We start from the raw sequence: 14,040 nt of genomic DNA on the forward strand, positions 1-14,040 counted from the left end.
TGTGTGTGTATGCAGCTTGTGAATACATGTATATATTGGATTTGAGTGTTTGCAGGGACATGTAGACATAAGATGTGGGTGTAGGCACTCCATATATATGGAAGCCCGAGGTTGATGTTGGACTCCTCGTTTATCATTCTCCATCTTATTTCCTGTGATAAGGGTCTCTTACTGAAGCTAGAGACTGACTTTTGGCTAGCTGTCCAGTGAGCTTTGGGATCCCCTGCCTCCAGCTCCCCAGCCCTTAACCAGGCAGGTTTCCACTTGAGGCTCTTTATTTCTGCCCTCATGCTGAGCCATCACCCAGCACCGAAAAGGTCTTTTAAAAATATCAAAATTATTTACAAAAACTGGTCATAACAGCATATCCCTTTAGTCCCAGCACTTGAGAATCAGAGATGGGGTACACATAGTTTTAGACCAGTCAGGACTGCATTATAAGACCCTGTTTCAGAAACAAAAATTAAATACCTCAGTGTCTTATTGTTTTTGGCAACAAAGAGAGTGGTTTGGAAACAACAAATAACCTTCTAGAAAATAGTCTTGGATTTGAATCTGACTCAGCGATTTTCTACTTGAGTGAAGTTATAAAAGTAAGAAAACCCGTCCCGGAAACCCAAAGGTTTACTTGTAAAGGCAAGTGAGAGGGAACTTATGGTATCACATTTAGTTCTATTTTATTTTACTTTATTTTATTTTATTTTATTGTATGTGCTAGAAATTGAACCTTGGGTCTCACATGCTGTAGGCAAACAATTCTACCACTGAGCTATATTAGTTCTCTTTTAAAATTTTTCTATCTCTTTAAATTTTGAGGCAGGGTCTCACCAAGTTGCCCAGGTTGGGTTTCAGTTTACTGTTGTAGCCCAGATAAACCCTGACCTTTCAATTTCTCCCAAGTCTTCCTCTCAGGTAGGTGAGATTATTGGTTGCCAAGTCCTTGACACACTCTCAGAGACATGGTCATGACTAGGATGGTAAGGGAATGAAGAAAAGACAAACGATGGATCCACTGCAGGAAGCTGGGGTCGGTTGGACTGGGCTTTCTGATGGAGAAGCTGCAGGAAGCCAGAGCCCAGCATGTTTATTACAGAAATGAACAGGGAGGGGTTGGGAGGAGGAAGTCTATGCTATTGAGTACAGCTGGCAAAGAGGCAGGGTTGTTGTATACAGATAAATGATGAGGAAAGTTTATGATATATATCTGGATCAAGGGGACAGGTTTAACTAATGTAGGTGGGTGCAGTTTCTGTTTGGAAAACAGTCTTCACACTGTAAAAAAACTATGGTGGGCATTTTCAGGACACATTATCAGGTTTTACACATGGACCAGAAGAATGTTTTGCCTTTGCCCTCGGAGGCTCATGGCAGGGGAGCAGCAGGGATGGGAGGCTTTGTCTTCTGCCATAGGTCTGAGGTTCAGGGACATGAATGAGTATGTCCGTGACAACAGCACCCGTTCTCTCAGGACTTCGCTGGCTCCAGTCTTCCTCCGCTCCCTACAATTGGCCTCAACCACCAACCCGTACCATGTTCAACCACTGACTGCTGCAACAGTGCCTTGCAGTTGCAGGGAATGGTAGGGATAGCATAGGTCCTTTGCAGGGGATAACAGAACATTCTCCCCAAATCCTAAGAAACCAGATCTTTCAATACTTTCTTTTTACACCCAAAGTCAAAGTAAAATTGCATGTCCTCTTTTTATTACTTTTTAAATTCCCATTGAATTGACAAGTTAATATTCTCATTTGACAACCCTTCTTCCTTAAGTGATGACTTGAGATGATTTGGGCTTTAATAATTAGTACATTTCTAGTTGTATATGCAGTAGTTTTACATATAATAATGTTTTAATTAGAGTTACTTGACACAGTGTTTATAAATTTCCTGAGCATTGCATAAATAATTAGAAAATGTATGTGACTAACATACATTATTTAGCAAAAATGTAATTTTCTCAAACTCAAAATTAGTGTTAAATACAGTTATTTATATCAAATTATTGTAAACATTCCACCCTCAATCTGATGAGAAATATAGTTAGCATTCGTTTTGCAAGCACAGTAGTTAAGCTTAGCATGGGTCTCTGAATGTGACTATTTTTTACAATGTGATTCACTTATTTCCTGTTTTTGGAAAAAAAAAAGTTGGAGAATAGATAGATCACTGTATAGCTGTCTAATGTTACAAAAAAAGTCTCCAAATTAAACTTGCAGTAAATATCTAGCAATTCTTTTACCTTTCCACTGTCTTATTAAAGTATATTTATACATGACATTTGCCATCATAATAAATAATTTTCCAAATGATTGGTTGCATTCTAGAAAATTTAAAGATCCTACAATCCTTCAAGGAGTTAAAAATAAACTGTTTCCTTTCTAGAAATCCTAAGTGCCAGCTTTCTTTTACTTGTAATGGAAAAATTGTCTACATAGCAAACCTATGCAGTATTTAGGTCCTTCATGAACATCATTCTTGAAAAGTGTATGATTATTTTCATCATGCTTTTCCTTTTCAAAGCCTTAATTCCTTCTTTAAATTCCCACTGGATAAATTATAAAAGGTACTTTGCTTTGAGTTTCAAATTGAGAATAGGAAATGAGTGAATTTTCTTCATCTCTTTTGTGTAGATCTTGCAAAAGTCAAATCTATGCTAAGCTACAAAATAAACTGCAAGGGATGAAGTCTTATCAGGATATGAAAGCCAGTCCCAAGGTCTGTGGATTTTTGCCTTGTTTTTAGACATGCATATGAACCATGTGGACCACTCTTTTCTGAGTTGTACTTACCATTTGGTAAGATAGTTACAACAATTGCCACTTTTCCCCCCCTACTTAACAATTTTATAAGGGACAATACAATTATTGTACAACATTAAAGGGTAGCTTTAGTATACTGGAAAGATATGAATTCTAAAAGCTCAGTCTTTATTTCCAACTTGTTTGCTTACTACAGTTGTATAAGATTAAACGGACTATTGGTTTTATAAAAGCTCTGTTTGTTAGGGTGTACAATGGGCATTTTAAAACTTGTCTATCTCTTGGTGCTTAGTAATATGTGGATATATAATAATAAATGATGGAACTCTATAAACACTTATGATCAATTCAGTCGTCTCTCTTTAAAACATTGTGTTTAACAGATGCTGGTAATAGATGCTGGGAAGATAACTGTCAGGATCACATAGGCTCTATAAGAGAAGCAAAGTTCTGGTCCGAGCTCCTGTGCTGACTGACTCATGCCTGCCTGCAACCCCAGTTCTAGAGTATCAGGGACTTTCCTCTGGCCTATGTAGGCATCTGCACTCAAGTTACATACACACTCATATACATTTAGTTAACAATAAAGCTTTAAAAAACTAGGATAGGGCTGGAGGGATGGCTCAGCAGTTAAGAGCACTGACTGCTCTTGCACAGGACCTGGATTCAATTCCCAACACCCACATGGAGGCTCTCAACTGTTTGTAACTGTGGTTCCAGGGGACTCAACACCCTCACCCAGACAGACACAGGCACAAATAAAACACCAATGTGTATAAAACATAAATACATGATAAAAACTAGGATTAAAAGCATTGCAGTTTTGTTCTATGTAAAAGCAAACAGTGAAGAAAGAGGGCAGCTCTGAGTGAGAATTTCCTACGGTGTCAAAGCCTTTTTCCGCAAAGGAGCAGAGCAATGGGGTGGATACCCAGCCTGACTCTTGTACAGGAATTGCAGTCAAAGGCAGGCATGGGATTCATCAGAGTTGTCCTAAGCACTTTAATCTTGAGAACGTGAACTGAGCTGAATGGTAGCCGGAGGAGTCCACATACAACTGGCCAACTGGCGCTAAGGTGACAGACCCTTACGGTTTAGGCTACTTTGTGAAGCAGTCACTTTTCACCAAGTTGTCGTAAGCCATTGCCCCCCAAATCCACATTCCAGCAGTTTATTCCTTGGGAAATTTAGAAAGATGGGCAGAAAACATAATCACATTTAGCAAAATGATCTTGACTAAAAGTCCTCTCTGAGTTAAGGATCCCACTTCAAAATGATGGTTTTAGAAGTGCCATTGCCTGTATCTAGGTAAGAAAGGGTATGGAGACCACGTGGATCTCCTCTAAGGAAAGACTCCATGTAGGTGAGATCAGAAAGGTTTCAAGTTGAGCAGATTATAAGAGATGAAGAAATAGGCTACAGGTAGAGGCAAAGCTATAAGGGACTTCCATTAATTACTTTCTTGTATAGAATGATGGGTTTAACTGTTCTTTCCTACACCTATCCCGTTCTCAAACTGCCAATTTCGAAAAGTAAATATGCAGTTTTGCTCCTGTAAAATCTGCCCTGCAGGTTGTTGTGATAGTTAGCGAGAGCGGGCGCCTGTGTGAAGGCGCCACGATCCACTGCACAGGTGTGAACCCCGCTGTTCTCTGAAAGCCAAAGTACTGCTTCAGCACAGCTCATCTCCCTTGAATCTCACTTATCAAGCCTTCAGACACTTCAAGCAGGCAACAGAGAGGGGGTGGTGCTTCCTGTGGCTGTGGGAAGACTCAGTTGCTGCTTTTGCCTCGAGGCACCAACAACAGTCCTTCCTGGATTTGCCATCCACCCACATCCCAGCAATAAAACATATGTTTAAAAAGGCTTAAACCAGGCAGGTGAGCTGAAAAGTATTTAAATTGCCTACTTGAATTGACTATCTACTTGTGGAATTTGGGTTTATGCAAGGTATGCTATAAGGAGGCAGGGGACAAGGAGTTCTGACGTCCTTTTAAGGGCTTTCAAGTTGTGTGACCTTGGACAAGTAACTTGTTTGGGGGTCTCAGTTGTTTAGCCTTTAAAGTAAAAATAATGATACCCTGTTTTCGTATAGTCACTAGACAAAACAGAATAATTTATTCAAGGTTCCTTCTAGGAAAATGATGTTAATGTGAGTTTTTCTCCAGGAAGAGATCATTTTGGATAGCAGATTTCTCATATTTAACTAGCTTGATCGACCTAGAATGAAGTGAATCTACAGTTCTCTTTAACTAACTGCCTAGTTTGGTGAGACTTCTAGGGTCTTCTTCAGGTTTCTGAACTTCTGCTGCTAGTTTTGTCATCTTCACACACTGAGTCATTGGGTACCAACCTTTCTCAGCATGAGAAAGATATTTCTTGGGTTGCATATGAGCCTGGTTCACTAGTCCACTCCTTATTCATTGTAAAAACCCGATGGGCCTTCCTTATTACACAAACACAAACCTTGTTGGTACCTCTGCCCTTAGGAGAGAGAAGGGCCTTAGTTACCACCAGATGAGAGTGATCTTAAGAGGTTCAAATAATACACTTCAGTGAAGAATGAGGAGTGCTCTTTTCTCCCTGAAGTCTTCTCAGTATCTCTGTAAGTTTGTCTATTCCATTTCTAGACCATTCACCTCCCAGTAAAACTGACAACCAATGTCTACTTGCTTTGTATCCACCAAGTTAAGAAGGAGCATCCCAACCAAAAGGTAGCTCTTGCATCAACACAAAGGCAACAGGACAAAAAAGGTCTTCTCCTTTGGAGCTTGCGTTTCTCTACCTGCCCCAGAGTCTAGAAATCTGCCACTCCCTGAGACACTGACATGATAAGCTGTTTCAAGTAATAAGACCACTGTGTTGTTATCTCCATCTTACCATAGATGAAGGAGTGGCGAATCTTCTGCTGATCTAGAAATGGTCTCCTTGACTCTTGCTGTTTCTGCGGTGCATTCAGAGCAGACCTACTGTTTCTGAATTGCAGGCAGCATCAACTCAAAACTAAAATGTGACTGCCACTCATTAGTGAGCCAATGGCAGAGCCACAGTTGTGTGTGTGTGTGTGTGTGTATGTGTATGTATGTATGTGAATTGCAGCACGTGTTTCCAAACTCAACTACCTACAGATAAAAACATTATTGACTTGGACTCCTGAATTAATCTTAAATTTCTCTACCTGCTCCATACTTGTCTTTTGTTGTTTTCTCTTACCTTCACCAAATTTTTCTGGATTTTACATCACCTGATTTGTTTCATAGTGAGTTTATTTAATATTTATTTATTCATTCACTTTATAGCATAATCACAACCCCCCTCCTTCTTCTCCTCTCAGTCCCTCTCTCACACCCCTCCTGAATTACCTCATCCCATTTTCCTCAGAGAAGAGGAGCCCACCCACCCATCCATGGCTACCAACCCACCCTGGTATATCAAGTTGCAGTAGGACTAAGTGCATCCTCTCCCTTTGAGGGCAGACAAGGTAGCCCAGCTATGGGAAAGGGATCCAAAGGCAGGTGACCATAGTTAGAGACAGCCCCTGCTCCAATTGGTAGGGAACCAACATGAAGAGCAAGCTACACATCTGCTATGTGACTGTAGGGGGGCTAGGTCCAGCCCCTGCATGGTCTTTGGTTGGTGGTTTAATCTCTGTGAGCCCCCCTGGGCCCAGGTTCATTTACTCTGTAGGTCTTTCTTTGGGGTCTTTGATCCCTCCAGCTCCCTCAATCCTTCTCCTAACTCTTCCACAAGACTCCTTGAGTTCTGCCTATTGTTCAGCTGTGGGTCTCTGCATTGTTTCTATCAGCTGCGAACTTGTTCTTGACATTTAGGTCTGTGCTTAAAACATCATTTCTTCCAATAACCCTTCCCATCTGATGCAGGTTCATTTCTTTGCATAGCATTTGTCTACTCCTCCACATTATGCTCCTACAGAGATACGCAAGATCCAACAGAGAAGACACTTTTTGTTGTTAACTGTCAACCTGGGTCCATTAAGAAGAGAAAAATACAGTAATCTAAACAAGTAAAGTTCCATATAAAAAAATTACCCAAGAAGGAATCTAAGAGAAATGACTGGTAAAAGGTACAGGGCTCCACATCAATTTCTCTCCACCTTTTTTCTACTTGTTAATCCTTTTTGCTGGGAAATTTTGGGTAACCTTGGGTCAAAAGGTCCATTAAGAAGGGATACAAATGAAACATTTACTGATAATAAGTGAAAAATAAATTTGTCATGAAATAACTCATTGATGTATATATAATTTAATCATTAAAGATGAAAGGATATTTGCATACTAATGAGATGGAAGTGCTTATTTATTTTTACACAAAGAATTAAATCCCAGCGGAATATCTGATGCTGCTTCAGGACACTTCAACATTTTTCAGAGTCGACAGATATTATGATGATCATCATCGATTCCGAGAGTACCACTTTGCATAAACACATAAAATAAACGGCAGGGGTATGTTTAGGGCCACTTCGGAAATTGTTGGAGATTCTGTCCTAATCTCAAGCCAAAATTCATTGAATGATTTTTTTATGAAGCTCAAGTCAGCAATTCAAACAGCAATTTTAAAAATCAAACATTCTAACACAATCCTATCCAAAGACATACTAATTTGATACTTACATGCAGAAGAATAGTGGTAGGAAAATATTAAAAGTCTGTTTTCTATAATTAAATTATTTTTCCACAAGAGCGGAAAACTTTGTACGTACACTAAAAATACTGAAATTCATCACTTACATCAGTCTAGACTCAGAACACCAAGGTGATCCAGGGAGCATTCAGTGGTTCTGCATAGCATGGTAGTGTGTACTTGTGTGTTAAGAATCACGGCTACCATCTTGCAGTGTAACACTGCAGAAATAGATTCATCATATGTTGGATTTTGAATCAGTCTTTGGTTATGTGTTCAGAATTCTTTTTACTGCAGTCATTTTGTGTGTGTGTGTGACACACACACACACACACACACACACACACACACAAGGCCCTAGTACAAAATAGATATAAAGACAAAAATCTGCCCCTAGTACTGAGATAGAGTACCCCTACCCTCCTACCCTTACCCAAAAGGAATTGCTCCTAGAAGACCCTGAAGTCTAAGTGCTTAGAACTTGACCTTGCTAGAGAAAGCTGTTGTAACCAGTAGAGACACAGGTGATTCCAGCTGGAAATCTGCTTTCTGGAACTTACCAGAAGTCCACACACTAGAATCTGCTAAAAATGCATCTTTTGCAGTATTAGGAGAAACTGTGGAGGGAGAACACTTGCTCCAAAGCCACCTAACCATGGACTGTAGACTGAAGGAAGCTGCTGAGTGCTGTCTCCTCCTGCTCCGTATCCCTTATCCTTTGGGGAAAGACCCTGCACACACACTGGACTAGGAGGCAAACTTCTTTGTCTTGGAATCTCTCCAGGGCTCTCTATTGATGAACCTTTTCTCTCACCTGGAAAATATTTAAAGGGCCCAGATTCAGCTTTCCTGAGCCCACAAGGAAAAAGTTAGAAAGAGGGGTAATAAATCAGTAATCGCCATGTTTGTTGGTAAATTCTTTTATTTTGGTACTTCTTATATGCTCAGTTGGTGTGTGGTAAAATTATGATTTATAACCTCTAACTTAGTAAAAGGTGTGCTTGGGATGGCATCTGTCACTTTTGAGATTGAACCTGGCTAGGCCTGGCTTTTAGAAACCATTGGTGCCACCAAAGCCATCTCATATGAAAACTCTGGAGTCACCCACCCACTTTGTGGTGGAACAGAATACACCCCCTAACTCATTTCCCAGATTGGCTCAACAGTTTGTGTTAAGAAGCAAGGTTAGGGCAGAGTAGGACAAGATCAACATTCAGTGTAGGGCAGGGCTGAGAGAATGTGTTGGCCCATTTGACAGCTTTCAGATACATGTTACAAAATGATGTAGATCTGCCACAAGGCTAAAATGTGACACATATACACAGGCTGAAGTTTAAAAGTGCATCTAAAAATTAAGAAACAGTGTTTTCTCCAGCCACTTTCTCTTGATTTAAAACTGGTGAGAGAATTAAGAGAAAGGTCTCTCCTATAAGCTGATATTTCCCACCAGCAAGGTTTCTTTCCACCCTGACCCTTTCAATAGCCCTTCAGGCTCAAGCATCTGGTTTCCTGTCCCAGGAAATGACTGCACGGAATTTCAGTAAGTTGGATCCTAATGACACAGCAGCTTTCTATACTGAGAACACAAGGCTCAGATTTGCCAAAGCCATCAACAAGCATTTACTGAGCACCAGCTACATGCCAGGCACCACCCAGGGCATTTGGAGCACAGCCCTGATTAACCAAGTCCCAGTTCCCATGGAACCTACTACCATTTTGATTGAACCGGAGAAAGAACATGGACGTTCCCACAGAGACGTTGTGGTAATAAAGCCACTAAAAAGTTCCAGGGAAAGCAAATAAGCAACCTCAGAAAACTGCGGCTGTTCTTGTTCTGAGACTCAATGTCCTAGTGCAGACATGATTATCACTCAAGCCTTCTGAGAACGACTCGGAACACTGCTGTACAATGGACATCTGTGAGCTTCAGGAAATAACTTAGGGCCAGCAAGATAGCTCAACAGGTACATGCACTTGTCACTTGATCGCCAGGGCTTGGGAACACACACATACACACACACTCACCCCCAACACTAAACATGTAAAATTTTTCAAAATTTCTAAGCAAGTTTTTTTTTTAAACAGGCAAAATAGAGACATTTTGCTTAACTAATACTTTAAAAAATACCGTCCAAATATGCAATTAGTGTTGAGTTTTTTTTTTCTTTAACCTCATGTGTTCTAAAATCCTCTTTATGTGAATCCCCTTTATTCTGGATTGGCCGCATTTTAATAATTGGATATGGGACAGAGGCAAGCCCTCCATCCTCTTATTTTGGAAATAAAAATTATTTACAGAACAGAAGCATTGTATGAGCCTCCGGGATTTTTAGCAAGACTACTGAAGACTTTCTTTGCCCGGGTGTCCTCAGTGGCCAGTACTAGTGAGGCCCACAGAACGCCTTGAATTGCGCATTAAGCTACCGATTCCTCTGCCGAGGAGAGCGCTATCATTCGGAAAAACGGGCTTCCCACTTTTGTTGAACCAACAACTGTGTATTAGCCTGCACTTCGAGTTAGAGTGGGACTCAAGAAATAAATGTCCCAAACGCAGCGGCCTTGGCTACAATCCTGCTTGACTTTTTCCGAATTCTTTTGATTGCCCAGAGGTCAGAGGTTCCTTAGCTCAGCCTGAAGACTTCAACACCCGCCAAATCTCAAAACTGCCACGGGCTGCCATCCCCAGGTTCTGACCCTCTTCCGTAGGCCGTCACAGGCTCAAGGCCCGACCGTCCACACTCGGACCCTCTTTCAACCCGGGAGTAACTTGACTGGTGCTTCTAAAGAAAGGGAATGTCAGCGTCTGCCGGCTGGGAAGCCCCGGGACCGGCCCAGTGCACGCCTCCCGGCTGCGGCTCTAAACCGGGCGGACGGCGTCCGCGCTCACGCGGAAAATTATGCCGGCTCCAGCAGCGCGTAAAATGGATGTGAACCGCACGGAGTGGGATCAGCGCGATCCTCCCTCTCTTGTCTCAACAGGGGTTTCGGCGCGTTGCACAAGGCCGAGCTTGTCTCTTTACGGAGACATCGGGCCCTAATTAGTGAGCACCCCGGCGCGGCCGCCTAGCCCGAGCTCCGCGTCGAGCAGGAGACGAGCCTCGGAGGGCGTCTTCGGACCGGCCTACAGGCTCACCGCCGCCGCCATCGCCGCCGAAACCTGCTTCTAAAGATGCAGCCAGGGCAGCAGCGACAGCAGCCGCTGCGGCTCGCCACCCCACGTTACTTTGATTGACAGCTGAACAAATGTTTCCGCGGTTCGAACGCTAGCGCTAGGGAACAGCGGCCAGGGCGAGGCTCCGCCCCGGGCGGGCCGCTGCGCCCCGCCCCTGCCAGCACCAATTCTTTGCAGTTATTGGTCGGAGCTCCTCATCACGCCCTGTCCCCACGTGGGTCCAGACTGTCCGGCTCCGCCCTCCTGGCTTGCCATTTGTCAGCGGTGAAATGATGGGCAGTAACACAGAACGGCGATTAATGTTCAGCTACCTCCGATTGGTTGATGCGGCGCCCTCGCGCCGCGGGAGGGCGGGGCTCCTGGAGAGCGCCGTGGAGAGCGCGCGGGGCTAGCCGGAGACTGTAGTCAATCTGGAGGCATCCTTGGCCACAGTAGCCACACGAGGACTACATCTCCCGGGATGCTCCTTGGGCCCTTCGCGGATGGTCGTGAATATGTATCAGAATGTTAATGATTAGCTGCTGCTAAATTTGGTCAAAGAAGTCACCTACACAGAGCGCGTTGTTAGAGCGGTTCCGAGCGGGCGTTCGGCTGTTGGCTGCCTTCTTCCCCCTCTTACACACTCGTGTATTATTTTGAGGTGGTGTTCGCAGAGTTTGAAAGAGAATTTTAAAAAGCCGCAAGCGTTTCGCTCTTTTATTTTTATAATCCCCTTCAATTTGGGGCTAAAAAAACAGGAAGGAAGAAAAGGAAATGAAATGTGGTAAAAGAAGCTAAAAGGTGCCTTTTAAAAGATCGTTGCTGTGAAGTGAAAAATCTCCAGAGAACCCCCAAGCGCCGCGAGACCTCTTCCGAACCAAAGGAGTTTGCGCTCGCTCTCAGGGAAGAAGCGACCATTCATTCCGAGGAATAGCAGCCAATTAAAAGACAAATAAAAAAAGTTTGGAGTGGGGCGCGAGCAGGCGGGCGGCGCTCGGCGGGCGCGGGGCTCGGCGGGCGCAGGACGGACGGTGCCCGCCGCCCTCAGTGACGCCCGCGGGGAATGCGGAGCCGGCCGCCCGCGCCCAGCCGCCGCGCCTGCCTGCCGCCCGCGTCACGCGAGACCCGCAGGCCCGGGACGCCGCCGCGGGGCCCTCGAAGCGAATGAGCCGCGCGCCTCTGCCTGGCGCAGCCAACTAAAGCGGCGTGGATGATTCGCGACCTGAGCAAGATGTACCCGCAGACGCGCCACCCGGTGAGTGGCGCCGCGCCCGCAGCCCCGTCCGCGGCCGGCCGCTCCGAGGGTGCGGGAGGCGACCGACTTGTAGCCATTTTCTTATTGTTGTCTCTGAAGCCCCGGGAAGCAGCGCGCCGCCGCTCTCCGCCCGCGCGGCTCTCCCGAGGGGGGCGAGCCAGGCGGCGCGAGTCTGCGGGGTGGAGGGCGCCGGCGGCCACAGGCCGGACTCGCTCTGCTAGCTGACGGCCGCTCGACGCCATGGCGCGGCTGCCCCCGACGGGCCACTTTCGATTCCGGGTAGGGAGGGATGGGAGAGCCGGGCCGGGGGCTCGGAGGTTGTGGGGGGCGGAGGGGGGGCGCGGAAGCCGGGCTGTGGAGCTGAGCGGAGGGAGGCCGCCGGGAGGCATCCGGACCCCAGCAGGGGAGCGGGAGGCGGGAGCTGCGCGATCATCCCCCCCCACCCCCCCATCCCTCAGACCGCGGGCTGTCCACCCCCCACCTGCGATGTGGGCTAATTAAATATTTTATTGTTGTTCTTTAGGCACCGCATCAGCCTGCTCAACCCTTCAAATTTACAATTTCAGAATCCTGTGATCGGATTAAGGAAGAGTTTCAGTTTTTACAGGCTCAGTACCACAGGTAACGATATTGACTTTAGCTGATCCTTCTGTTTGCTTAGCTCTTGTCTTACCCCCCCCCCCCTCCAAGACTAACCCCGTCCTTTCCCTCCCCCCCCACCACAAAGGTATTACCATCCCCCCTCCCCCGTGGGTAGAAAAGGCAAGTCAGGGCCTCTTTTTTCCTTTAGGCAGGTGTAAAGAAATTGAGAATTTTCTCCTGTAAACAGAAAAGGAAACAGAACAATCGAAACTGAGGAGACTTGGAAAACGCTGAGGCCAAACTTTCGATATTGATTTATTGGGTCGGGAGAATGGAAGGTTGGGAAGATTCTGGGGCCCTTTGACTTCTTGGTTCTTTATTACTCTGGCCTTGATTTCTTCCTTCTGCCATTCCATCCATGGCATAATTTAAGAGCCAGGGGAAGTAAGCAGTGAGCCATTTCATTACTTTTATTAAAAAACAAAACAAAACAAAAAACCCAACCACACACACACACACACACACACACACACAAACCCTAATGCTTTCTTGTTCAAGGCTCTTAGACTTGGAGTGCTTTTGAAAATGTTTGTTTCACCGGGTCCTTAGTGATGCAGAATTCTTATTGCATAAATGCAAGAACCCAAACAAGCTGCTGGACCAGATCAATACCTCCCACCCCCACATGGCATTCAGTTTGTCTGTATTTTTTGGAGGGGGAAAATTGTCAGAAGACCGTGTTGCTTCTGATTTTCATTAACCTCATAGAATATTAAAGGTAAAACCTCCCCTGTGGCATTTTCACGTACTTAACTTTGCTAATATATATAATTATTATCGATGTTTATTTCCTTGTTTTAGTAAGTGAATTTAGTGAAGAATATTCAATTCTGGGTGAAGTCACAGAATTCAATTGGGTAGAGGACTTATTTCTTTAAAACATAAACCCCTCTTTCCCAACCCCCACAGTTTAACCTTATCAAAGAGGCCAGTCCAGGCTGCTGATTGTCCCTCACTCCTCTCTCCTCCCTTTCGCTAGTAAAGTGCTGTTTAATATCATTGATTTGACCATAGGAGGTGATGATTTAGAGGAAGGGATGTGGATTTGGAGTTGAAGGATAGAAGTTAAGTTCTGCACTGTACTTAGTCGATTTTATGTCTTGAATAGTCTGAAGCTGGAATGCGAGAAGCTGGCCAGCGAGAAGACAGAGATGCAGCGGCATTATGTCATGGTAAGAAAACTGTGTCACAGATTCAAAGTGCTCATTAGCTTGGGAGACTGAAAGCAAGAATACGTTTTAAATCGCTGGAGGCTGCAGGCTCCATCACAGTGTTGCTGAGGTTGTGGGTATGTGTCCATTAGCAACCTGTAATTCTAGGTGGTTATAACTTGGCTTTGACAACCAGCTTTGATTTAAATTTTCAAAAAGTTCAGTTGCATGGGGTATAATTTTCTGTGCTTTGTTTTTACAGATTTAAAAAAATGGAGAAAGAACTCATTTATTTTTTTTTTTTGTTTAGTCACAAGCAAAATGTTTTTGTTAGTGGTTTTCTTTGTTGTTTTATTGCTTTTGCTCCAATTGTAACCAGACAGTTTTCCTATATACTCTTAAAATTACATGCATTTTATGCCTTTTAATTAATAATTT

General features: G+C 44.2%; 1 protein-coding gene across 8 annotated transcripts in view; it reads left to right on the forward strand.

The window, feature by feature from the left end:
- The first annotated feature begins 11,008 nt into the window (after positions 1 to 11,008).
- Tle4 (TLE family member 4, transcriptional corepressor) overlaps positions 11,009 to 14,040 on the forward strand; it is a 141,208-nt gene continuing 138,176 nt past the window's right edge. For 3 of the 8 annotated variants that reach the window (XM_052188831.1, XM_052188865.1, XM_052188874.1), the window contains exons 1-3: positions 11,011 to 11,809; positions 12,333 to 12,430; positions 13,560 to 13,623. In XM_052188831.1, coding sequence (XP_052044791.1) covers positions 11,765 to 11,809; positions 12,333 to 12,430; positions 13,560 to 13,623 — 207 coding nt within the window. In that variant the 5' untranslated portion in view covers positions 11,011 to 11,764. Of the gene's footprint in view, positions 11,810 to 12,332; positions 12,431 to 13,559; positions 13,624 to 14,040 lie in introns of all 8 variants that reach the window. The other 5 variants (XM_052188846.1, XM_052188855.1, XM_052188812.1 and 2 more) reach the window with 3 other exon arrangements.

This window comes from Apodemus sylvaticus, chromosome 1, assembly GCF_947179515.1.
Source record: "Apodemus sylvaticus chromosome 1, mApoSyl1.1, whole genome shotgun sequence".
Lineage (NCBI taxonomy): Eukaryota > Metazoa > Chordata > Mammalia > Rodentia > Muridae > Apodemus > Apodemus sylvaticus.